The sequence below is a fragment of the Gymnodraco acuticeps genome, unplaced genomic scaffold (genome assembly GCF_902827175.1).
Source record: "Gymnodraco acuticeps unplaced genomic scaffold, fGymAcu1.1, whole genome shotgun sequence".
Taxonomy (NCBI): Eukaryota; Metazoa; Chordata; class Actinopteri; order Perciformes; family Bathydraconidae; genus Gymnodraco; species Gymnodraco acuticeps.
Window position 1 is genome coordinate 188,922 of NW_022992252.1, and position 23,739 is coordinate 212,660.

General features: G+C 39.4%; 2 protein-coding genes across 2 annotated transcripts in view; both read right to left on the bottom strand.

Annotated features, from left to right (window-relative positions):
* chd7 (chromodomain helicase DNA binding protein 7) overlaps positions 1–2,632 on the bottom strand; it is a 92,736-nt gene extending 90,104 nt beyond the window's left edge. Inside the window, 1 exon segment of the mRNA XM_034206876.1 lies at positions 2,310–2,632. The gene's annotated coding sequence lies outside the window, so the exon portion shown is untranslated.
* Positions 32–22,087, bottom strand: LOC117540282. Its single transcript, XM_034206877.1, has 5 exons — positions 21,914–22,087; positions 20,732–20,997; positions 17,408–17,576; positions 15,411–15,665; positions 32–80 (listed from the first exon to the last, which is right to left on the bottom strand). Exons 2-5 carry the CDS (start codon positions 20,883–20,885, stop codon positions 32–34), a joined length of 627 nt encoding a protein of 208 aa, XP_034062768.1. The 5' UTR covers positions 20,886–20,997; positions 21,914–22,087.
* Between the last annotated feature and the right edge of the window lie 1,652 nt (positions 22,088–23,739).

The window sequence follows — 23,739 nt, forward strand, 5'->3', positions numbered from 1 at the left end:
AGAATGAGTCACTTCGCTGCATCTACATTTCTTAACCCCAGTGTAAGGTGGCCATGTCGGGGACATTGCGGAGCATCAGACTGAAAACAGGACAGGAAAAACATAAGCATGACAAAAAATATATGTTAAGCTTATGAAACAGAGCGCAAAGTATTTCTTTTATAAAGGAATAAGCGATATGTCTCGCTTTAGACAAATAAATGGGCCCTACAATGCAGTACATACATCCAAGTATTAACTTAGGGTTACAATATCTACTGACTATTAGACAGCATAACACACTTTTGTATTAGTTCAAACTACATCAGATCTTTAAATCTAAACATATCATCCAAGCAGTCCAAACATGCGTACTAAATGTGGGGACATTTCAACTTTGAGTCCCATCTCCAGCTTGGTCCACATCAAATGTCTATAAGAAACCGAGGGGAGGAACAGTGCCTCAAATTTAACCACAAGAAAATGCAGAGAAACAAACGGGGGAAGACTAAATAGTGCTGAACATCTGTTGTGAGATGTATGTGTGGTCGGGGCCTCTTATCTCTCCCTCTGTGGCCCGCTAAACATGACTAGCTGCCATCTTGGCTCACAGACACAAGTTGATGGGGGTAGCAGCCCCTGATTATATGGTAGACGGGAGGAAGAAAAAGAACGAACATGTAGACTGAATGTAGGGAACTGTGAATAAAACTGAAAAGTACTTCCAGTGTGTGTGTTTTCAGGTTGAAGCGCTCAGTTGTTTTTTTATTTTTGGCGCAGACAACAAAGTTGCGTGAAAGCAGTGGATGACCATTATGCAAGTTGACCGATTACAGAACCCATAATGGAGAAAGAGTGCTGGATTGCACGCAATAAAGTCGCGTTGTAAAAAGAAAATAAAAAACTGTTGTTTGTGTGCTGCCGTGTAGCCTGAAGTAAATGGACACAAGCAGGTGTTTTATGCTGCTTTTTCGCTCGTCCATACAATGTAACAAGTGTAGCCGGAGAGTACGACAAACTTCGGTCGCAGCATACAATGTTACAAACAACAAAAGCCAAAACGCGGAAAGCGTAGCGTTACTTTGTGTTCTTTAAACCTCGACAAAAAGTGAAGCAAAGGATGCGGAAAGTTAACATTTTCTTGCCCACGAGCCACACTTTGACTGATAACCGCCCCGAGCAGGTTTCTAGCTAGCTTGGGGGGCTACTAAGTGGTGTTCGCCCGTACACAATGGGGATGAGAGCTGGCTAGCAGAACTTCGGTGGGCTAACCTACAGCGGCTAGCACGGCTAATTAGCCTATCAGCAGTATTTCGCACGTCGTTCCGGACCAGGGAACGCTCCTCTCGGTTTTTATAGCAGTCAAACACTCTCCATTATTTTTAAACGCCGTTCAATCGGACTCAAGTCTTTACCGTATATGTACATTGTTTTTTGTAAGGTAAAACGTGGTAAAAACAACGTGAAAACACGGTTGTATGGAATGACCGCCTGGCCTCACTGCCCCCACCCCCCTCGCCTCCACTGCTCTGTCCCTTCCGTCCAATAAAACTAGCGACTACTACGGACACTTCTCGCTGTCCCCTATCAGTAAAAACATAGTCGTTCAGTTTAAATAAAAACACCAATTAAAGTTTGAAGTAGGAACATGTTCATGTATGCATGGCGAAGCGTTCAGGCCGATATTTGCCAAGTATTCTCCGTTGGGAGTCTCACTCAGCTCCTCTCATTCAGGCGGCCAGTGACTCACCTCTACGCTCGAGCCACCTCGTGTCTCCTGAAAGCTTCAACACAATTAGCTAACAGGGCTAACACTTACACTTTAAAACTAAATTCAGTCAATTTTTCATTTTACCAAATTCAACAAGTTATCGTGGCACCAGACTACACACTGGAGAGGCTCTCGGTCTTGTATGGATGCTTTTCTTTCCACTTTTCAACTATCTACGGGACTGTTGTGCGTGTGTGTGTGACCGATGCAGCGGGTGGCAAAGCTAAACTTGCTATTGTTAGCATGTCGGCATGGTAGCTACATAGACCTTCAATGACTTTATGCTGAAAAGAGAATACAAAACAGAGGCTTAATGAAACAGTAGCCCTGAACGTAAGATTTCCAATGAGTAAGCTTTGAATGAAATGCAAACCCAACTCGCACCGCACATTAAAAAGAGTGCGATATCGTTGGAAAAGTATGGAAAACTTACTAATAAGACAGAATATAAACGCTAATGAATCAGTATCAGTGGATACAATCAAACACTCACACTAACTGAATTCTGCTCGACACAAATTAAACTGCACTCATTCAAAAGGGTTACTTGTTAGCTTACCCAACAAGCTCGGTCACTTCGGGCTTTTTATCAAATCAACTCCTCGTTAGTAGAGTATCTCCGCTGGCTTGAAAAAAAATCCACCGTGGTCCTTTTCCGTTCGAAATATAAATAAACAGAGGAAAAAAGTTCAAGTTTTGTTAATCATCAAATATTTCTCCGGCGTGTCTCGCATCCTCGACCTCGCCGACAAGTGTGCGTTGCTCTTCTCTCCTTTGTGTTAATTTCACTCAAATCGAGTTTAATCCGATCGATCCCTCGGCTGGTCGCGCTCCCGAGTCCTCCCCTCCAGACACTCGCTCACCTTCCTCGGCCAGGGGGTGCGCGCTCCCGAGAATCTCTCATATAGATAAACAGGCGGCGTGCGCGGTCACTGACCCCGCCGTGCCCGTGTGACGCTCTCAGTGTGGGGATGGTAAAGGAACATACATGCTGGTGAATTGGGCTATGATTTGGAGTTTGTGGCTGTTATTTCAAATTACACGGTTTGGTTTAATTTAAAACAAATATAGTTTGTTTTACCATTAAAGAAGCAAAGAGCTGTTTGGAGTCAAGACATGTCTAAAAATGTGGATGTAGGTGTGGATACAATATACGGCCAGTAGGCTACATTTATATGTTTTTATACTCGTGATACGAAAGGATTTTTTTTTTTACAACCTATGACTTGTATAGGATTCGTCTTTCCCGTTACTGACTTAGGGTTAAGATATCTACTAACTAATAGACAGCATAACACACCTAAGTCTGTTTCATTAGTTTAAACCTTATCAAATCTTCAAATCCAAATATATATCCGAGACGTCCAAGCATTCTATCAATTGTGCGAAAACTTAACTTTGTGTCCCGTCTCCAGCTTATATTAGTCCACAACAAATGTCTCTCTAAGAAGATTTGTAAACCTCTTTCCAGTCTGTTACATGAAGGGGACCCAAACCAATTATAGAACATTACATATTGCAGGTTTCTGGGTGTAGGCTACTTAATTGTTTGTATATTTATATTTCTTGAAAATATGTATTTATTTATAATGGTGTAATCGTTTTTTTAATAGTTTGTTACAATATTTCTATATTTGCTCCTGTTGCAACGTAGTTCCTCTAATTGTGTTTATGTATGCATGTGTAAACCCATTCAGACATGAACCTGTTTCTGATTCTGAATGATCGCAGGGATTCAATATGAATTATTTGTAGTTTTACACTTTTTCATTTTTATGGAGGACTCCTTCAGCAACCCAGGATGTCTTTACATAAAAGGAGACTGCATCTGAATGTCCTGAATATTACCAGTGGTGGAAAAAGTATTCAGATTCTTTACTTGAGTAAAAGGACTACATTTCAAGTAAAAGTACTGCATCAGGTATCATACTTAAGATTCAAAGATTCAATTCAAAGAGTCAAAGGCTTTAATGTCATATGCACATACGTTTTGGAGTAGAAATGGCAATACACATCTTATGTCCCGAGCTCCTCCAACCATGCAACATAGTTCAATAAGAGTAAGACATAAACAATAAAATAAATAAATAGTGCAAGAAGTCTATATACACATTAATAGAATGATATATAAAAGAAGAGAATGTACATTTCAATATTGTACAGTAAGATGAAATTAAATAATTAAATAATTACAGTGATAACTACTTAGATAAATAAGTAAACATATTTAAGTATGAAAAATACTACCTAAAGTATAAGATTTAAAGATACTCATTGTGGGAAAAGCTAAAAAAACATTACAATATTTTAAAAGCATTAGCAGCCAATCTTCACATTTAAGAGTATAGACTGTGAGATCTTTTTGAACAGAAACTTCTTAGCATAATTTCTGCCAATTTTCTTTCTCTGAACACACTCATGGTTTTAGTCAGTTAAATATAATGCTGGATGGTTTCATCTATACCAAATAATCCTATTTTACGTTTTTCGTAGGTAGGCCTACTGTGTGTCAAAAACTGAATTTCTAAAGTAACTAGTTAATACATCTGTAAGATAATAGTATTCGATTAAAAAGCACAATCACTCGTTAGTACCAATGAGAATTCACGATCTGTAGTGGAAAATGAGTAGTGATACTTTTACCTTTTCTCTGAATATCATCATTGCAGTTTGAAAAGACTCAACATGAGCTGCATGCAGGCTGCAGGAGGAGCACTTGGAGTGGAAGGTTTTCTTGTTATGCCAACAAAAGTGAATGAAAGGACAGGGTGACCTTATTGTGTAAGGGTTGTCTTACAGGTGTGGAGTGAGAAACGCCCTGATCTGTGTAAATGAATGCAGTCTAGTTGCATTGTGGGCAGCTGTGTAAAGTAACTAAGTACATTTACCCAAGTACTGTACTTAAGTACACTTTTGAGGTACTTGTACTCTACATGAGTATCTCCATTCTATGCTACTTTGTACTTCTACTCCACTACAATTCAGAGGTAAATTATGTACTTTTCCTCCACTACATGTATTTATACCTTTAGTTACTTCTCAGATGTGGATGAATGATGTGAAATCTAATCAAGTGTTGAATCAGACTTTAGTTCCACCTGGAGTAAATCCTCAAGCTACCCTGCAGTATACAAAGTCATTCAAACTAGCTGCACCTTTACCAGCTTTGAGAACACTTTCATGATCAATCATTATAAAACATATCATATATATTATTCTGAAATGGACCAATCTGCACAACGACTACTTTTACTGTCGCTACTTTCACTATATTTTGATGAGAATACTTTTCTACTTTTACTTGAGGAACATTTTGATTGCAGGACTTTTACTGTAACATATTCCTACACTCTGGTTCTTCGACTTTTACTCAACTACAAGATCTGAGTACTTCTCCCTCTGATTGTGGGTAATATGGTTTCATCTAGTGTAAGCCTGGTTTGAATTTGGTGATGAATTGTTGTTCAATCACTTTGGCCCTGAAAGAATGAAGGGAGGATGATGATTCATGACACCAGGGTTGCGTTCCGATAATCCAAAAATCAGCTCCTAAGTTCTAACCCTATCTCCTATTCCTTGACCTCTGAGTGAAACGTCACGGGGTTAAGGGATAGTGGATAGGAGAATTCAAAAGGACTTAGGAGAAGAGACTGCGGTACTTTAGAGCAGTGCTTCTCAAACTTTTTTCAGTAATGTACCCCCTTTGAAACATTTTCTCAGCCAAGTACCCCCTGACCGATCCCGAATATGTTTGATAGAAAAAGCCTATATAAATAATTACAATATAGTGATGTTCCATCAGTGTATGATTTATTAACTCCTTCATGAATTACAACAAACTAAGGATATTTTCATCTTTATGCATGAAAAAAAAGAACATAACGACATTTAAAAAAAAAAAAATGTTTAAGTAATATATGTTGAACAAACCAAAGAACAAAATGATATATTATGCAAAAACAATAAAATACAATACACAAATAGTATAATAAAATGATGTGCAACTATACCATCCGAAACCCCATGCATATACAAGAAAACAGCATTAAATTAGCAGTCTCGAATGTAGTGACCACAATGCATGAAAAGCTTTTTTTTTAAAAAACGTTGTAAAATGTGCAATTATAAACAAACTGTAATAACACTGCAATGACCCTATTTAGGAGTTTTAGCTTTAGCGATGAGAAGAGACACCACATACGATGCCTCAGTGCTTTGGCTGATGCTGTGGAGGCTTTTCGCATCATCTCTTGCGAGGATCTGTACTCAGCAAGTTTTCTCTTGAAAAACTCCGGTGACTTACCAACATGACACAGGTGTTTGGTGCTGAGATGTCTCTGGAAGTGCGCTGGTTTTATCGAGCTGTTGGCTAGTTTCTCCCCACAGAAAAAATACAATGCCTGGGGCGGGTTGCCGTTTGTTGATCCCATCAAACTCAAAGCATACGCCTCCTGATATTGACGGCATTTTGTTGGCTCAATTTTGGCTCTCTTTTTTTCTCCGTTGTCCATGTTCCCTGCTGTAGTGCTGCTACGTTTTTAACCACAATTCCATTTCAATATCTATTTGTTATAATCTAATATTGCAACTGGCTTCCCGCTCGGCGTGGTTCCGGGCTAGAGCCTGATTTAGCTCTGGTTCTTCCGGTTTCCACCGCAGCGGAGCCGGCTTTCAATACCGAAACCCGGTTCTTAGCTATCCCCACTTGTCTGCCCGGCAATAACCAATACTTCACGCTCACGTCGGAGGGGGACGAAATTAACCTGAGCAATAACAGTTAATGGCAAGTACGGCAAGCTGTAACAAGCAGTAGCGCAGAGCAAAGTGACTAGAACGTGACCACACACATTAAAAACAGAAAACAACCAGTTAAGCACCAGAAAAGCACAAGAACGGATCTTGAACCCTTGGTGGTTCTAGGAATATTTTATATACAATTGTGTTTTCTATTTAACGTATTGTACTGTAATCATGCATGGTATATATATTTTTTTAAATCTCACGTACCCCCTGCAGTACCCCAACGTACCCCCAGGGGTCCGCGTACCCCCATTTGAGAATCACTGCTTTAGAGAATCCGAATGCACTTTCACTATCCGACGTGTTTATGATGCGCCAGCGGACGTCATAAATGTGCGTCTGCTGCTGTGGGGAAACTATGGAAACTACAGTTTTCTATACAGCGGACTACAACATGGATGTTTAATAAGAACGAGGGACTACTGTAAACTCATCTAGAGACTCTGCACCGTGCTCTGATGCTGTTGCTTTATGCTTTATGAACGTGGACAACAGAGAAACATATTCTTCATGACCAAAGTTGGAATTGAAATAAAAAAGGAAAGTGAAACTTATGCTCGTCACCCTCTCCCTCCGGTCCACATTAATACAAATGATCCCAATACGTATGATTGTATGAAAATATCTTAAAATCAATACAAATGTATTTATTATAAACGTTAGTCCTTAACATCTATCACTGTGTATATCAACATTCAAACATCTTTTAAAAGTTGAACAAACTCCACACAGCTCAGTAAAGACTGTGAAATGTTGACTTTATTTGATCATTTCAGTAAAAACTAACGTTCATATTTCTCTTTTTGATTATAATACTGATGAACGTTCAAAACAAAGCACTTTGGCAACTTACCACATACGTTTTAAAATGCTTAATAAGCACTGTAACTTTCATGATATCATTTCTCGGTCATAATCGTTTGTGTCCGTGAACGGCCGACTGTTGAGTGACGGCAAATGCTGCGGCTGCAAGGCATTGTGGGGCAGCATTTTCTCCTCTCCTTTCGGTTAGGGAGGTCCAGTGGTTCCTAAGCTAAAGGAGGTTATAAAGGAAGTTTGAAACCTTCTTTCCTTTCATTTGGATAATTGGAACGGCACTTATCATGACTGCCAGTGACGTACTTCCGGGACATTTCACTTGGTTAGGAAGGTTCCTAAGCTAAATGGACTATTGGAATGCAACCCAGCAGTTACTTGCTTATCATGACAATCTGGCCCGCATATGCTGCAGACAACAACCTAAATCACACTTTGTCCGCTAGAAAAATAATTTTCTTTTTAAGTATTGCTAGTTCAGCACAACCCTCCAAATATTTTGAACATTTCTAAACAAAACTACCTCTTTTTTCACTCTCCATAACAGTGCTGCACATATTTAATCTTATTTTATAATGTATTATTATTATTGAGTACTGTAAAAAAATAGATATTTTCTGGCAGCAGGGGCGCCAGAAAATATCCGTTAAAAAAGGAAAAAAACTGTAAAATAAAATACGGAGATAACATGTAAAAAAAAAAGTGACTTACCTTACCACAAGTAGCCTCTATTATTGTAATTTTACATGAAATCTTTTTTTTTAACATATATTATTTGTTAAAATAGAGCAGGGCTATTCAATGTTTTTGGGCCAGAGTGCCTTTATTCCAGAGAGGGTGTTAAATTGAGAGATAGAGGGGGAAAACTGAAACTGAAACTGAAAACTTCGGCGGGCTCTGGTTTCAAACCCACCTACTAGCTACTGTAGAGACAACTCCTGTCATTTATTGCATCTCTGCATGAATGATCATTTCACCTAAATTAAATCAAATGAAATGATGTTGATGGCCTACTGAGTTCTGAACTTGCCATTTAGATCTATAAAGGTGTGGGGCTATGTTGTTTGATTTAATTAAACACAATATATGCACTCCACTATGCTGTTGTAGTATTTACTGAAGCTCTTGTGAATGCTCATTATTAACGAAGCACTTTTATACTAATAAAGGACTGGCTTTTCTAAAGCCAGTTGAGTAGCACTTGAAATGTTTTTGCTCTATGAAACCTGATGTACTTTTATGATTCTGTTTTCTTCAAGTTGTATTTTGTTGGACGAACGCACTTATTGTAAGTCGCTTTGGATAAAAGCGTCAGCTAAATGCAATGTAATGTAATGCTCATATTTCAAGCCATCTTTTTCCTGGCCCCTTGCTTTGGATCATTTTCATCAACAGGCCCCCATTCCAAACTGATTGAATAGCCCTGGAATAGAGTCATACACCTCTAGAAAACAGAATCATTATCTTTAAAAAAAATGATAAAGAAAAGCTAAAATACAGAAGATTACTTTTATTATTACAAAAAAGTACCATATATAAGTTGAATCTTTTTCTTTTAACATATATTAATTGTTAGAATAGAGTCATACACCTCTAAAAAAACAGAATACATTTTTTTTTAAATGATAAAAAAGCTTAAAGATAGAAGATTACTGTTGTATAAAAATACCGTAAATTCAAAATTCAAGGCTTTATTGTCATTAGCCGCGTTCACACTGCAGTACTTTTCCCACTTTATTTTCGATATAGTTCCGAAATGTCGCGTTCAAACCAAAAAGAGCCGGGACTAAAATTAGTTCATCAGAACCTTTTTTACCCCCTTTTCCGTCCCTGTTAGAGAGCCAACCCAGTCTCACGGCATTTCGTGTTATAGTCACGACATTTAATCTATTGATTCGTGTTCACCAACACGGTTTTCCCCTTTTTTTCCGTGTCACACAGAACGATTTTAAAAGCACTGTATTTCTATTGGTAGTATGTTTCGTGCCTGCAGCACGTCTTTTTGTCCGGTCGGGTCTTGGAAGACCGGAAGCTGTGGGGTTCATAAAAACATGTTCTTACTCAATATCAAGCCACGATTATTGTTTTTATTTTAAATCGTATAATGTCGGACTTTTTTTGTCGTCAATGAGGAAAATAAATGGGGCTCAGAGCCTCAGAGCCTCAGAATACTGAAATCTGTATTTTTAAAAATATTTTTTTCCTTCTAATTTGTTATTCTTTTTTAAATAACACACTGTTATTTACTCACCAATAACACACAATTATCCTTGTTTTTGTTTATTTGTTTGATTCTATAATCTCTGGCTTTTTTGGCGTCCGTCAGGAACTGAATTTCAAAATAAAAATAACCGGAAACAGATGTAGGCCTATAAGGGACATTTCGAGCATCATTGCGATACACAGCCACTGAACTGATTACCCAAGATTCTCAGCTATGGTTTAAGCTCGCTGATTGGATGTTTTAGCCGCAATGCACGTTGGGATATGGTGTTAGTGCGATATGAAATCTCAAAAACATTTAGGAGTTTAGGATGGCCGAAGACACTACACTACCCATAATCCCCAGCTATCGTTTAGGACTACTGTCCTAGTGATTAATCTTCAAGCTCTGGGATTGGATGTTAGAGTGGCAGTGCGCCAAGGTTACGCCGAGCGTCAAACAGCTGTTTGAAATGGAATGAAACCACAGCAGACTATCCAAAACTGGAATCGAATCGAACGCCCCGATGATTTTTTCATAAAATATAACACATAAAAACAATAATTCAATAACGTGCTTTAACCACTAGGCGGTGCACACAAGGTACACACAGCCATAATAACTTTGTATTATTAGTGTAGGACACTTATGTATGTACAACATCTGAAGATGTGTAGTTTTATTCATGTTTTCACATAATTTAACAGCATATTGCTATATTATTTCAACTCAGTATTTACATTCTTATATTCAAAGAAAATCAGTAATATCTTTAAAAACTACAAGTCCTTTTATATCAGCTGTGCACCGTTATGGTGTAAATATAACTTATCTACGAATTAGATCAAATGTAAAAGTCAGCCGAATTAGTGTTGATACTGCAAGGAGACGTATTGTGTGAAGAGAAATTGAAGATGTTGTTTAATTGCTGATATATTTATGATCCACGTCAAGTATTCAGTTTCGGTGGCATTTCTTCCAGTTTGTCCAGAAGTCTTCTCATCAGGGCTCTATAAATAAAGAACTACGGCAGATCTGTAATATGTAATGCAGCCGAACCGTGTATTACAATGACATTATGTGATGACTTTCAAAGAGAAAAGCAAGAACACTCGGAATAAAGTATTATTTTCTTTAAAAAAAAAATGTTTTTCGGATTTCATATCACATAAACACCATATCCCTACGTGCATTGCGGCTAAACAATCCAATCAGCGAGCTTAAACCATAGCTGAGGATCTTGGGTAATCAGTTCAGTGGCTGTGTAACCTTTTTTACCCCCTTTTCCATCCCTGCTAGAGAGCAGGTACTTTCGTGGCAGAAAAAGGTTCCTATGTCTGATTGGCTGGGCAGATTGCAAACCACGCCCCGTAAAACTCCCAAAAAGTTTTGTGAGGCCGCCATTTTATTATCCTCGCAGTAGCATTATTAGCATTAGCCCAGCGTACAAACGCAGAGATTAACTTATGGCAACACAAAAGAAAACATGGGAGCGGTGGAGATGAGGAGGTGTCGGCGTTCTGGCGATATACTCGGAAGGCTTCAGTAGAAGCTGCTGGGACTCCCAGCAGCTTCTACTGAAGCCAGTCCCCAACTCCGGGGACTTCTGGCCGGGGACTTCGGGTGGCAGTATACGGCGTGAAGTTGTTTGCGGCCTGCCAGTAAACCCAAAGCAGAAGAAGAAGTGACATCAGTGGCTTCATTTGCCTAATCCTTCCCCAGGAACTTATTCCGGTGTGATCGCGATCTGTACTTAGTTCATGAGAACTAAAGAGTTCTCATGAACTAAGTCCTCATGAACCTTTGTGGGAAAAGTGCTGCGGTGTGAATGCGCCTATTTGTACATTATCTTCAGTGTAGATATGTCAACGAAAAAACTGGCAAAAACTTCTCCTCCCGCATTGAACATCGCAGAAACTCCATTCAAACATCAAAACGTTCAGCTCGGTCGGGAATCGATGGCTATTACTTTTATCATTCATAACTTTCATAATTCCAGAGAAACATCCCATAAATCACATTTTTAACATGGAAGTCAATGGAGAAATCTTCAGACTTCAACAATCTTCATGCAACTTCAACTGCTAACTGCTCCTTCTTCAACTGCTAACTGCTCCTGCATACTTTCACTCAGAAACCTCATTCCAACTTTAAAATGTTACACATCGTTCTGACATTATTCATATAACACAACTTTTAAATCTGATTCTTACTTTTAGAGATAAAGAGGCCTTCTTCAGATTTTATATTTTCTTTTAAACCTGCCATAATTCCCAAACCCTACATTCCTGAGACATAATTTTTCATGAGAAACGTAGGAAAACATGTTGAAATGTTTTCCCTAGCTTGAAAGATAAAAAAAAATTAAGCAAAATAATTAAACAAAATGCCTCTTGAGGGCATGAAGTGACAAAAACGTTCAACATGTCTCCATTAAAACCCATTGTAAATTCAGCCTCATCTTTCCTCACCACAGCAGCCACACACCTTTAGTTAATCTGCCAAAAAGGCCACATTATTAAACCGAAAGTACACACAAAGTACACTTCAGATGCTCAAGTTCCTTGACATGCTTCACACTTTGAAATGTCACCGATATCTGTTACGGTTCTTCAACAAAACGTTCACATGTAACAGGTTTATCTCTCATTTAGAACAATGAAAATGCTCTCCTCTCACTGATCACCATGGAAACCTTTGATCTCTGGACACGTCGTTAGCTCAAATATAAACACCTGTGTCATGGAACACGATGATGTCATAACTCCAATTGCCATAATTAGAGCAGCAGACTAATGACGTGGTCACTGGAGTTTAACAGACTGTCTCAGCCTATTCTTTTCCGTCTGATGGAGACTTCATACTGACTTCAACATGTTCCACATATTTTAGACATTATTGGTGACGTATGGTTTTAGTTCTAAAGTTTTCAGTTCAAATATTCTGCTGCTTTTTCATGCATTTAGACTTATTTCACATTCAAGTCCCCTCTATACATGAACCCTTTAAAGTACTCATCCACACCACTTATATACCAGGTGCGACTGTTGCTACAGTACAGTATGTGAGTTCATCTTTCAAATACAAGGTTGCTTGTTTGATTCAAGCTCTTGTAGTCAATATGTCATGGTATTTATCCCTAATATTTTATCAGCTAACTAATGACACATACTCAGAGGATCTTTATAAACATTTTAAGTTTTGCACATCTTTAAACATGACTCTTATAAATCACTTTTAAAACCAGCGATGCACTACAGTGTCAGCTTTTCTAAAATAGAAACTTCAATGTTCACATCTAAATGATCTAAATGATTAAACTTTTCAATGACCTACAATTAATCCTAATAATAATCCCATTTTCAATCTTCCAACTGTTCATATTTTTTGGTCAATTAACAAACCTGTTACAAATGTGTTGTTCAACAAATTTGAGCCTTTGCCACATTTATTTGATCACCATGGAAACCTTTGATCTCTGGACACGTCGTTAGCTCAAATATAAACACCTGTGTTATGGAACACGATGATGTCATCACTTCAACTGACATGCTCAGAGCAGCAGACTTCAGATAGTGGTTAATGGTCCTGCCCTCAACAGCTCTACGTCAATTATGGGGTGTCATCATATGCCGTTTCCATGGAAACGCATCCCTCGCCATAAAACACGATGTCGCTGTAACTCCAATGGACATGGTCCGATCGTCCCCCAAACTTCGCTTTTATATCACAAATCTGACATCTCACCATATGCCGTTTCCATGGAAACGCATCCCTCGCCATAAAACACGATGTTGTCGTAACGCCTATGAAAAGGGTCAAAACAGCACCACACTTCAGATAATAGTTAACGGTCCAGCCCTCAACAGCTCTCCGTTAATTATGGGGTTTCATCATATGCCGTTTCCCTCGCCATAAAAGACGATGTCGCTATAACTCCTATGGAAATGTTCAAAAAGTGCTCAAACTTCACATGTGTGCTAACAGTCCAGCCGTGAAGACATCTACGGGACAGTTTTGAGATTTCTTCAAATGCCGTTGCCATGGCAACACAATGCTCGCCATGAAACACGGTTTTCTCATAACTTCAGTGAAAATGCTCCAAACGCCCCAAAACCTCACAGGTTTGGTAAAGATGCAGCCATCAACGCATCTAAGCGTATTATGGGATGTCATCAAATGCCGTTGGCATGGCGACAGATCATTCACCATCAAGATTAATCAAAAGTTTGCAGTTCAAATATTCTGCTGCTTTTCCAAGCCTTTTTACTTTATTTTCTTCTCTCATCACACATTCAAGCCCCCAGTGTTCATGTATCATTTCAATCTAAATTCTTCACTTTCTTCTTACATATTACATTTCAGCATAGCAGTTTAGCGTCATCTTTTCAGCATAAAGCATTCCCACTAGCAATTTCTTCAGGAATTGCTTTCTCTAGTTATTATTATTGTTTGTTTTGTTTTCTAACCTGTTCAATGAGTGATGAGTCAGGTCCTCAGTGATGAGTCCATGTCAGGTCCTCAGTGATGAGTCCATGTCAGATCCTCAGTGATGAGTCAGGTCCTCAGTGATGTGTCCATGTCAGGTCCTCAGTGATGAGTCCATGTCAGGTCCTCAGTGATGAGTCCATGTCAGATCCTCAGTGATGAGTCAGGTCCTCAGTGATGTGTCCATGTCAGGTCCTCAGTGATGAGTCCATGTCAGGTCCTCAGTGATGAGTCCATGTCAGATCCTCAGTAGGGATGGGAACGATGAATCGAATATTCGAAATTATTCAGGTATTCGAATAATTATTCATGTATTCGAATATGAATTATGAATTTTTTGATGAATTTTTTTTTTTTTTGGAGTGATGCCTAAGTTGATTACATATTATCAAATTCAATAATTCAATGTATATATATACACGACAGTGCCATAGCTAAATGTGTTAGTTGACGTCTAAAGGTGTGTTTTGCTCCGCTCACCGGTCCCTCACAGCGGGCAGAGCTACAGGTGCTGATCTCTCTCTCTCTCTCGCGTCCGGTTATATCACTCGCGTTTATGTCCAAATCCATCAGATCTAGCTAGTTCTAGCCAATGATGTGGCTGCTGCCCCTCCCTACACGCAGATCACGCAGACTCAAACCTCATCTTAGGCCCAAATGTGGCGCAAATGCGCTCCGCAGCCGTTGCGCGGTTCCGGCGCTAACAGTTCATGAGCGTGCTCCCGCGCCCCCTGTCAACACTCGCGACACATGAGTGGCCAGCCTAAACAACAATAAGCGCTGCTTGGCAACCGTGTGTGGCGGCAAAGTACATAGACATTTTGACAGGAGAGATTTAGTTTTGCCGGTATTCAAGATATTTTACCAGTCATAGTCCGGTAATTATTTACACTCCAAGAAGAGTCCTACACAACAGACATGGCGTCAAAAAGGAGTAATGTGTGGAAATATTTCGACCAGGTTAGTGAATGCGGTGTAGAAGTCAAACTATGCCAAATTAAACTTATATATACATATGCTATACCTTGCTATACCCGCAACCTCCGTTCCAGCTGAGAGGGTCTTCTCTACAGCTGGGCTGATTGCGAATCGCCTCCGCACATGAAAGCTGTAGGCCTATAGCTGTCAAACTGTGATCACCAGTTCAATACATTTGACTAATTCGACTTGGTTCTACACTTATTTGAACATGTATTTATTTCCAAAAAAAAAAAAAAATGTATAGGATATGTACATTTCGGTTAACCGGTTAACCGTTTTTTGGGGGGTCGAATATTCAAATATACATTTGCTTTCAAATTCCCATCCCTAGTCCTCAGTGATGTGGACACCGAGGAACCTGAAGCTGCTGACTCTCTCCACACAGTAGTCCCATTGATGGCGATGGGGGCGTGTCCCTCTCTCTGCTGCTTCCTGTAATCCACAATCAGCTCCTTGGTTTTGCTGACGTTGAGATGGAGGTTGTTATCCTGGCACCAAGATGTCAGGTTTTCGTCCTCCTCTCTGTACGGAGTCTCGTCGCCGACGGTAATCAGGCCGATGACGGTCGTGTCGTCAGTAGAGATGGGTATCGTTTGAAATGTATCGATTCCGGTTCTTATCGATTCCCTGTTTCGATTCCAAAATTATAAAAGAAAGAGGTCAAACGTTTAGATAACAAAAATATCTTTATTCTTTTAAGCTTTAACTGGCATTTTTACAAATAAAAAATATACATGCAATACAAATGTATTGCACAATAGCTGTGCTTTATTTTAACTGAGCTATGCCTGTGTCAAGCTATTAACTTGCCACAGGCATAGCACTGTGCCTTGTCTTTTTCTTTTTTAGTGTAGTGGAGCCACACTTTAGAGCGTTTACCGCGATCCATCATTGGTGTTATGAAGTGACTGAGCTCGTGAACCGTCAACGGGAGGGCGGGGGGAGCCTCACTGCGGGGCAACTGTGGATCTCTGTTGCCTGTCAGCGCCGTCTACTGTATCTACTGTCACTTTTCACATTGAACATGTGCTCTTTTATTAAATAAAAAAAAAAATCCCAATGCCAACCCCCCCCCCAGGCAGCACCCCCCCAAAGCAGTAAACCTAGGGGAAACACTGCAAGTACAAGATTCTAATTATACTTGTGTGTTTCTCTGTTATAGACCACACACATACACTAAACCTGCTCCATGGCTGTATTACTGTGCTGTTGTGTTGATATTAATAAGTTAAGGAAATCAACCGCTACCAAGAATCGTGTGTGTTCTTACCGACACGCCAAAGTGTAAGTCACTCAGAGTGAAACCTTCCCCTATACAGTCCTACCTGAATCCCTATTCAATAGGACTCCTTGAAAACAATTCCTTTTTCCAAATAACTGAATTGGTTTTCTTTTGTTGTCGACAAAGGGCCCTCTTTCCGTCATTTTCATTGAGCTGAAGTAAACATACCACTGATTGGCTAAGAGTGAGTTTGGGCTTTTAGGGAGGAGCTAAAGCACACCACTGCAAAGGAAAGGGGTACGCTGAATTTACAACCCAAGACAAAACGAGAGCATAATGCCAAACAGAATACAGCACAATCATCTTTTTATCTCGATTATCTTGTATTGTCAGGAGCACTTATCGTGTGTCAGAAATGTGCACAATCCTCTACTCCAGTGGTTCCCAACCTGGGGGACGCGCCCCCCTTGCCTTGTCTCTTCATTACAATACAATATAAAATATTTTTTTTTAATATATAAATACAATTTATTAATTCATTTGAATATTAATGACTATTAAAGCAAGGCATAAAAATACAAAAATGTATAATTTTTTCTCTGATAGAAATGTTTCTTCTGCCCGTAAAGTGTCCAAACCAGGCTTTGCTGGATAAGCTCATTTTTAAAACATAGTCATTGTCCATGCCGGTTTCAGTTGGATTATTTGTCACAGTTGCTCCGATCAGATCGGTCTCCTACATTTAGATTATTTACGACTTTTGAATCCACATAAACACATCGGCAAAATCCGGCTTACTTTAAGCATGTGTTTTAAACAGTTTAATCCCTTTGTGAATTGTTTCCACTTGTGCCGTCCTTTCATTTCTTCATACAGCGGGAATCCAAATGAATTCATCCTGAGTCCAATAACCATCAAAGTCACTCCAATAGTGCTCCTTAATTACGCTTTCATCCTCCTTTAACAAAATACTTCACATTCATCCAGTTTGTGACAGTAGTTGTAGCATTTTTGAGACTTTTAAACTTTAATTACCGCTGTTGCATCGCTGTCGCTGTTAATCTCAATGAGTCTTTTACCTGGTTAAATAAAGGATATATATATATATTAAGATGGAATGACTTAATAATTACAATTCAAGTCTTACCTCTGCAAGAACTCCAGGGTAGCTCCCAGTTCTGAGCGATAACTGATGTTGAGGCAGTAATATGCTGCAAACATCAGCATCAGGGCGTCGACAACATTCAGGACACTGCCACTGACGATGGTCTGGTCCTCTGCTATCATGTAGTGTCCAGCTGTCAGGGGAGAACTCCCTTAAAGTACACAACAAAGGAAAAATTATAAATCCCAAAAATATTTGGTGCAGATTGTTTATATTTTGTTTTACTGGTGATCACATGGCCAATTGTATTTTAGGAATGATCAGCTCCTGCAGCTTTCTTTTCTTTCTTAAAGGTGGGGTAGGTAATTTTTTTCTTTTCTTTCTTAAAGGTGGGGTAGGTAATTTTACCACTGATTGGCTAAGAGTGACTTTGGGCTTTTAGGGAGGAGCTAAAGCACACCACTGCAAAGGAAAAGGAAAGCTCGAGTGCCCTAGAATTTGAATATACAGCCGGAAAAAATCTGCCACTTCCTTACAGAGCCCCTCCTCCAACACACACGAACACTCACATGACCAATGAGGGCACGAGATAAGTTTGTGCACAGATGGAAGGCTGACAGGCAGGTAGGCCATCCAGTTATTTTAGCCGGGCCGGTGTTCCGGATTGACTGGTTCCCCGATCAACTGGTTGACAGATGTGGAGGCGTGGCCTCGACTGAAATACACATTTCGATCGCTTCTTCTGTCGTTTACATACATCTTTTGGTATATTTGGCTGGATAGGAACACTTTGATGTACATTCAGTTCCAGTGTGTGAGGTTGTGCTTACGATGGCAATATCCGGACGCGAACAGCGAGGACTACAAAAAGAAAAACGAGTTGATCGGGGATGTCTGTTCAAAACATTGCGAGCTCCAATAAATCATTTAAACCAGCTATTGTTGCCAGACTTATTTCTGAATATCGTTCTTAATGTGATACCAAGTCCATCTGATACCTGTGTACACCTTCAGACAGCCTCCAAGTGAAGCACATGTTATTTACTCACAGTTTGAAAGCAGCGTGGAGAAGTCCTTCAGCTGTGTTAAACTGTGATCGCTCGAATAAATCCTTAAAACCACCTATTGTTGCCCGATTTATCACTGAATATCGTTCCTAATGTGATACCAAGTCCATCTGAGACATGTGTACACCTTCAGACAGCCTCCCAGTGAAGCGTACGTTGTTTACTCAGAATTTGAAAGCAGCGTGGAGAAGTCTTCAGCTGTGTTAAACTGTTCCTCTCAGGTAAACTGTGATTCGCCCATGGGAAAATGGGATCCGCCCAGATTAAACTGTGTTACGACTTCTGTGGCTATCTACCAGCGATCATGTTTAATATGAAAGACACACACATATACATCCCTTATAAAAACGGCATTCTGCAGCACTCATCCAGATAACATGTGACTGTTAACTCGTTTGCAAAGATAGCAGCAGAAATGTCATTGCTGCATGTGCAGGGATATTAGACTTTAAAATGCTGATGGGTCATTAATGTTGGTCTCGGCAAACAATATTAGGAATCCTCTATTCAAACCACATAATATTCAGTGTCCATCGACATGAAAATAACAAAAAAGTTCATGCTGGACTCAAACCCGAGTCCCAACCATAGACTGTACAGGGTCCCAACAACAAAGGTCACTCCAGCCCTGCGCGTTATGAGTGCGCCACAGATCAACACGACGTATCGAACCACCACACTATAATATTTTAGATTAACCTTGTTAAAAAGTTCCAGAAAAATGCAACCCGACCATCATTTATAATGTGAGCGAATGTACACTTTAAGCCATATAATATACATATTATAATATAGTATACTGACTGAGGTCTGTATCAAGCCTCATTAAGACCCACCGAGATCAGATATCCTAGTTTATCAGCCTGCGAGCCCACATTATGTTGTGATAAGTGTTAGTTTTACATATAAGTGTGTTAGGGTTAATCTAAAATATTATAGTGTGGTGGTTCGATACGTCGTGTTGATCCGTGGCGCACTCATAACGCGCAGGGCTGGAGTGACTTTTGCTGTTGGAACTCGGGTTTGAGTCCAGCATGAACTTTTTTGTTATTTTCATGTCGATGGACACTGAATATTATGTGGTTTGAATAGAGGATTCCTAATATTGTTTGCCGAGACCAACATTAATGACCCATCAGCATTTTAAAGTCTAATATCCCTGCACATGCAGCAATGACATTTCTGCTGCTATCTTTGTAAAACGAGTTAACAGTCACATGTTATCTGGATGAGTGCTGCAGAATGCCGTTTTTATAAGGGATGTATATGTGTGTGTCTTTCATATTAAACATGATCGCTGGTAGATAGCCACAGAAGTCGTAACACAGTTTAATCTGGGCGGATCCCATTTTCCCATGGGCGAATCACAGTTTACCTGAGAGGATCACAGTTTAACACAGCTGAAGACTTCTCCACGCTGCTTTCAAACTCTGAGTAAACAACGTACGCTTCACTGGGAGGCTGTCTGAAGGTGTACACATGTCTCAGATGGACTTGGTATCACATTAGGAACGATATTCAGTGATAAATCGGGCAACAATAGGTGGTTTTAAGGATTTATTCGAGCGATCACAGTTTAACACAGCTGAAGGACTTCTCCACGCTGCTTTCAAACTGTGAGTAAATAACATGTGCTTCACTTGGAGGCTGTCTGAAGGTGTACACAGGTATCAGATGGACTTGGTATCACATTAAGAACGATATTCAGAAATAAGTCTGGCAACAATAGCTGGTTTAAATGATTTATTGGAGCTCGCAATGTTTTGAACAGACATCCCCGATCAACTCGTTTTTCTTTTTGTAGTCCTCGCTGTTCGCGTCCGGATATTGCCATCGTAAGCACAACCTCACACACTGGAACTGAATGTACATCAAAGTGTTCCTATCCAGCCAAATATACCAAAAGATGTATGTAAACGACAGAAGAAGCGATCGAAATGTGTATTTCAGTCGAGGCCACGCCTCCACATCTGTCAACCAGTTGATCGGGGAACCAGTCAATCCGGAACACCGGCTAAAATGATTGGTCGTGCTTTTTACAGCGCCACGGCTTCTACAGATGACATTTTTGAATGGATTTTTTGTCAAAGCACTTAAGATAATCATTGCTATCGGGATGTTAAGAGCATTCCATGGAATATAACAACAAGTGTATCTCGAGCCGGTTTCTTAAACTTACCTACCCCACCATTAAGTGTTTCCTAATGTTAACAATGTAGAAAATGTCACATCATAAAGGGATAGTTTGGGTGTTTAAAGTGGGGTTGTATAAGGTACTTATCCATAGTCAGTGTATTACCTAGAGTAGATGATGGCCGGTATGCCCCGAGCTTGGAGATACAGACAGGAGCAACCACCTGGAAGCAAAGCAATGTACTACTCTGGACAGGGTCAGCAGAAAAACAGATTTTAGCCACCTCTTGATGATTTACATATCCTTTCACTGTTTGCATAGCAATACCACACGTAAAACTTGTAATATGGCAATAAATCTTACTTGAGGATCTCTGGCTGCTGTTTATTCCTGGTAGCCAATGTTGCAATTGCTGGTACTGCAGCTAACAGCTGAGGGAAAACAGAGACAGAAGTTTGCACATGCTTGGGTAAAAATAACTTAAATAACACAGCACCAGCTTTAAGTACAGTAATACCACTTTAACTGCGATTTTATACACACAGATTATCGGCTTTAAAATGAGAAATAACAGATTTTAGCAGTCAGAAGAATATCAATAAAAAGCACTAAAGAAGCAGTGGTAATAATAATAACAACATGAAAGAGTCACATCTAATATAAATATATTGACGCATTTATTTTAAATGTGAAGCAGTCAGTTTACAATTTTAGCAGCACTGTTGAGCATTTTGAAAATGTCCTTTCAAGCCTCTTTGCAAGGCTTTGTCTTTCTATCTTTATAGCCAGAGGTGTTAAGTAACTAAGTACATTTACTCAAGTACTGTACTTAGTTACACTTTTGAGGTACTTGTTCTGTACTTTACTTGAGTATTAATAATGTTTTTCAACGTAGTACTTCTGCACAATGACTACTTTTACTTTTGGTACTTTAACTATATTTTGATGATAAAACTTTTCTACTTTAACTTGAGTAACATTTAGAATGCAGGACTTTTACTTGCAAGTCAACATAGTATTCCTACACTCTGGTAGTTCTACGGGAGGATTGAGCTAACATTAGGAGTTAGTGACAATGTATGCTAGTTAGCTAGCTAAACAATTTATTAAATAATATTGCGAAAAAGTAACTCTGAAACATTCACGCTCAGCTACTCGAGCACACATCTTGCGCACCATTAAACAAAACAAATAAACACCCTGCACGTAATGATGGCATAGAACAGCTCACTTTCACAGCAAGTAGGTAGCTAGCTCCAAATGTATACCATAGCTAGGACTTTGACGTTTTCAATGTTTTAAGTCTTTAGTGTTTTGAATTCGTTGATAAATAGTTTTTACCATTACCTCTCAAAGTACTGCTTCCTCTCCTCTGGATGTGCTGTGCTCTTCACCTCCTGCGTGCTAACTGCGTGGTCTCTGTCTGCCTCAGGCATGATCTATGCATGCCTGGGTGCATGCAGCAGAAGTCTCGTCTCTGATTGGCTGCAAATCGATTGCCCTGAAAATCCTTTGATGAACATCCAACCCTTGTATTATTTTAAGAATTGGTAACACCACACCATAAAGATTCATTTAAAAGTAACAACAATGATTATAATTGTTTAATTCTTTGGATTTTATTTCCTAATTTAGTAAATAAATCATACCCTCGTGGGGGCGCGCTCATGTGATTGGCTTAGAATTGAGGAGACATCTGATTGACTATAGATAGAAAAAATTACAAGTACGAATCGGGTGAGCGTCAGGGGAGTCTCAAAAAACCCACACACGAATGCACAGCGATCCGTGCACAGAAAGTGGTTTGTGTTTTAAACGGATCACGGAAAACTAATATGTGAGGATCAAAAATACATATGTAAAACTTGTTTCTGTAATTGGATTTTATTTACATGTATATGAAACAGAACACATTTGTGTGTGCATTGAAAAACACAAGTGTGAATCATTTTGCGGATCATGAAATACAAGTGTGAATCCTTCTGTGTGCATGTGTGTATTATGAGACTGTTCTGTGCCCATAACCATGGAGCTAACGCTGTAGGCTACTGGAGAGAATATGTGTAACGTAATGTCCTTGTGGTAAACTCTGCGAGAGAGAAAGGTTTGAGCTCCATACTGTTTCAGAAATAAAGCTTGAAGTAGTTAGGAGCATAATATGGCATGTAATCACCACAGCCTTTAGCTGAGCTTCTCCCCATATAAATCTCTCTAGCAGGGGAAAGCTGCGTGATGCTACAAAGGGGCGTGGCTAGCAGCAGCTACAAAGGGGCGTGGCTAGCAGCAGACGTTCAATTTAAAACAGAATCAGCCTGTTTGGAACAGGGCTGCAATAGAGGGGTATGAGCAGTATGAGGCATGGCGACAATGTTTGGTATTTTAAGCAAAAAACGTCACAGACATGTTTTGTATAGGTATGGCCCTACAATATCTTTTTCAAATATAGCATAATAGGTCCACTTTAAGTAGGTATTAATCAATGTGTACATATAGTTTACTATAATCTTTAGTTATGCATAGTACTGCCTTCCTGATTGCTTTATTTTTGAGAAACCTATTCTGCACCTACCTGAGTTTTAAGAGAGTCCAATACCCTATGAGACTGTTCAGTCTCATAAAACATGCTCAATTTACTTTTTGAAAACATAAGCTCACAATAAAGTCAGATGGGAGATCTACAGAAGCAAAGTGTGATAGACAAAGATGCATTCCTATATTAAACAAACAGAAAGGAAAACTTCCCACGAGGCAGTTGTAGCCATAGCAAATGGATTAACAAGTACATTTAGGTACTTAACCTTCAACTACCTGCTGCCTGAAATCCCTGTGACATCACTGTAGATTGTTGTAACCAACTAGCTGTGTGGGACATTATCACAATACATAAATTAATTTACCTGGATTGTAAAGTTATTTCGCTGTAGTTACTAGCTTTGTCAACATGCTTTGGTGAAGGCCTATTCTTTCAATATGGTGGATTTGAATAGTTGGATATTATTAGACGTCTAAAAGGACAACATAGGTTATTTGTTTTACTGTAATTGCAATGCTAATACCAATTTAGCATAGTGGTAGCACTAACTGCTAACAAGGTTTTAATATTCAGAGTCTGCTGTTAGTGCTTGCTAGCATGTTCAATGTTATGGGCTATATTGTACATGCTAGTGAGATAA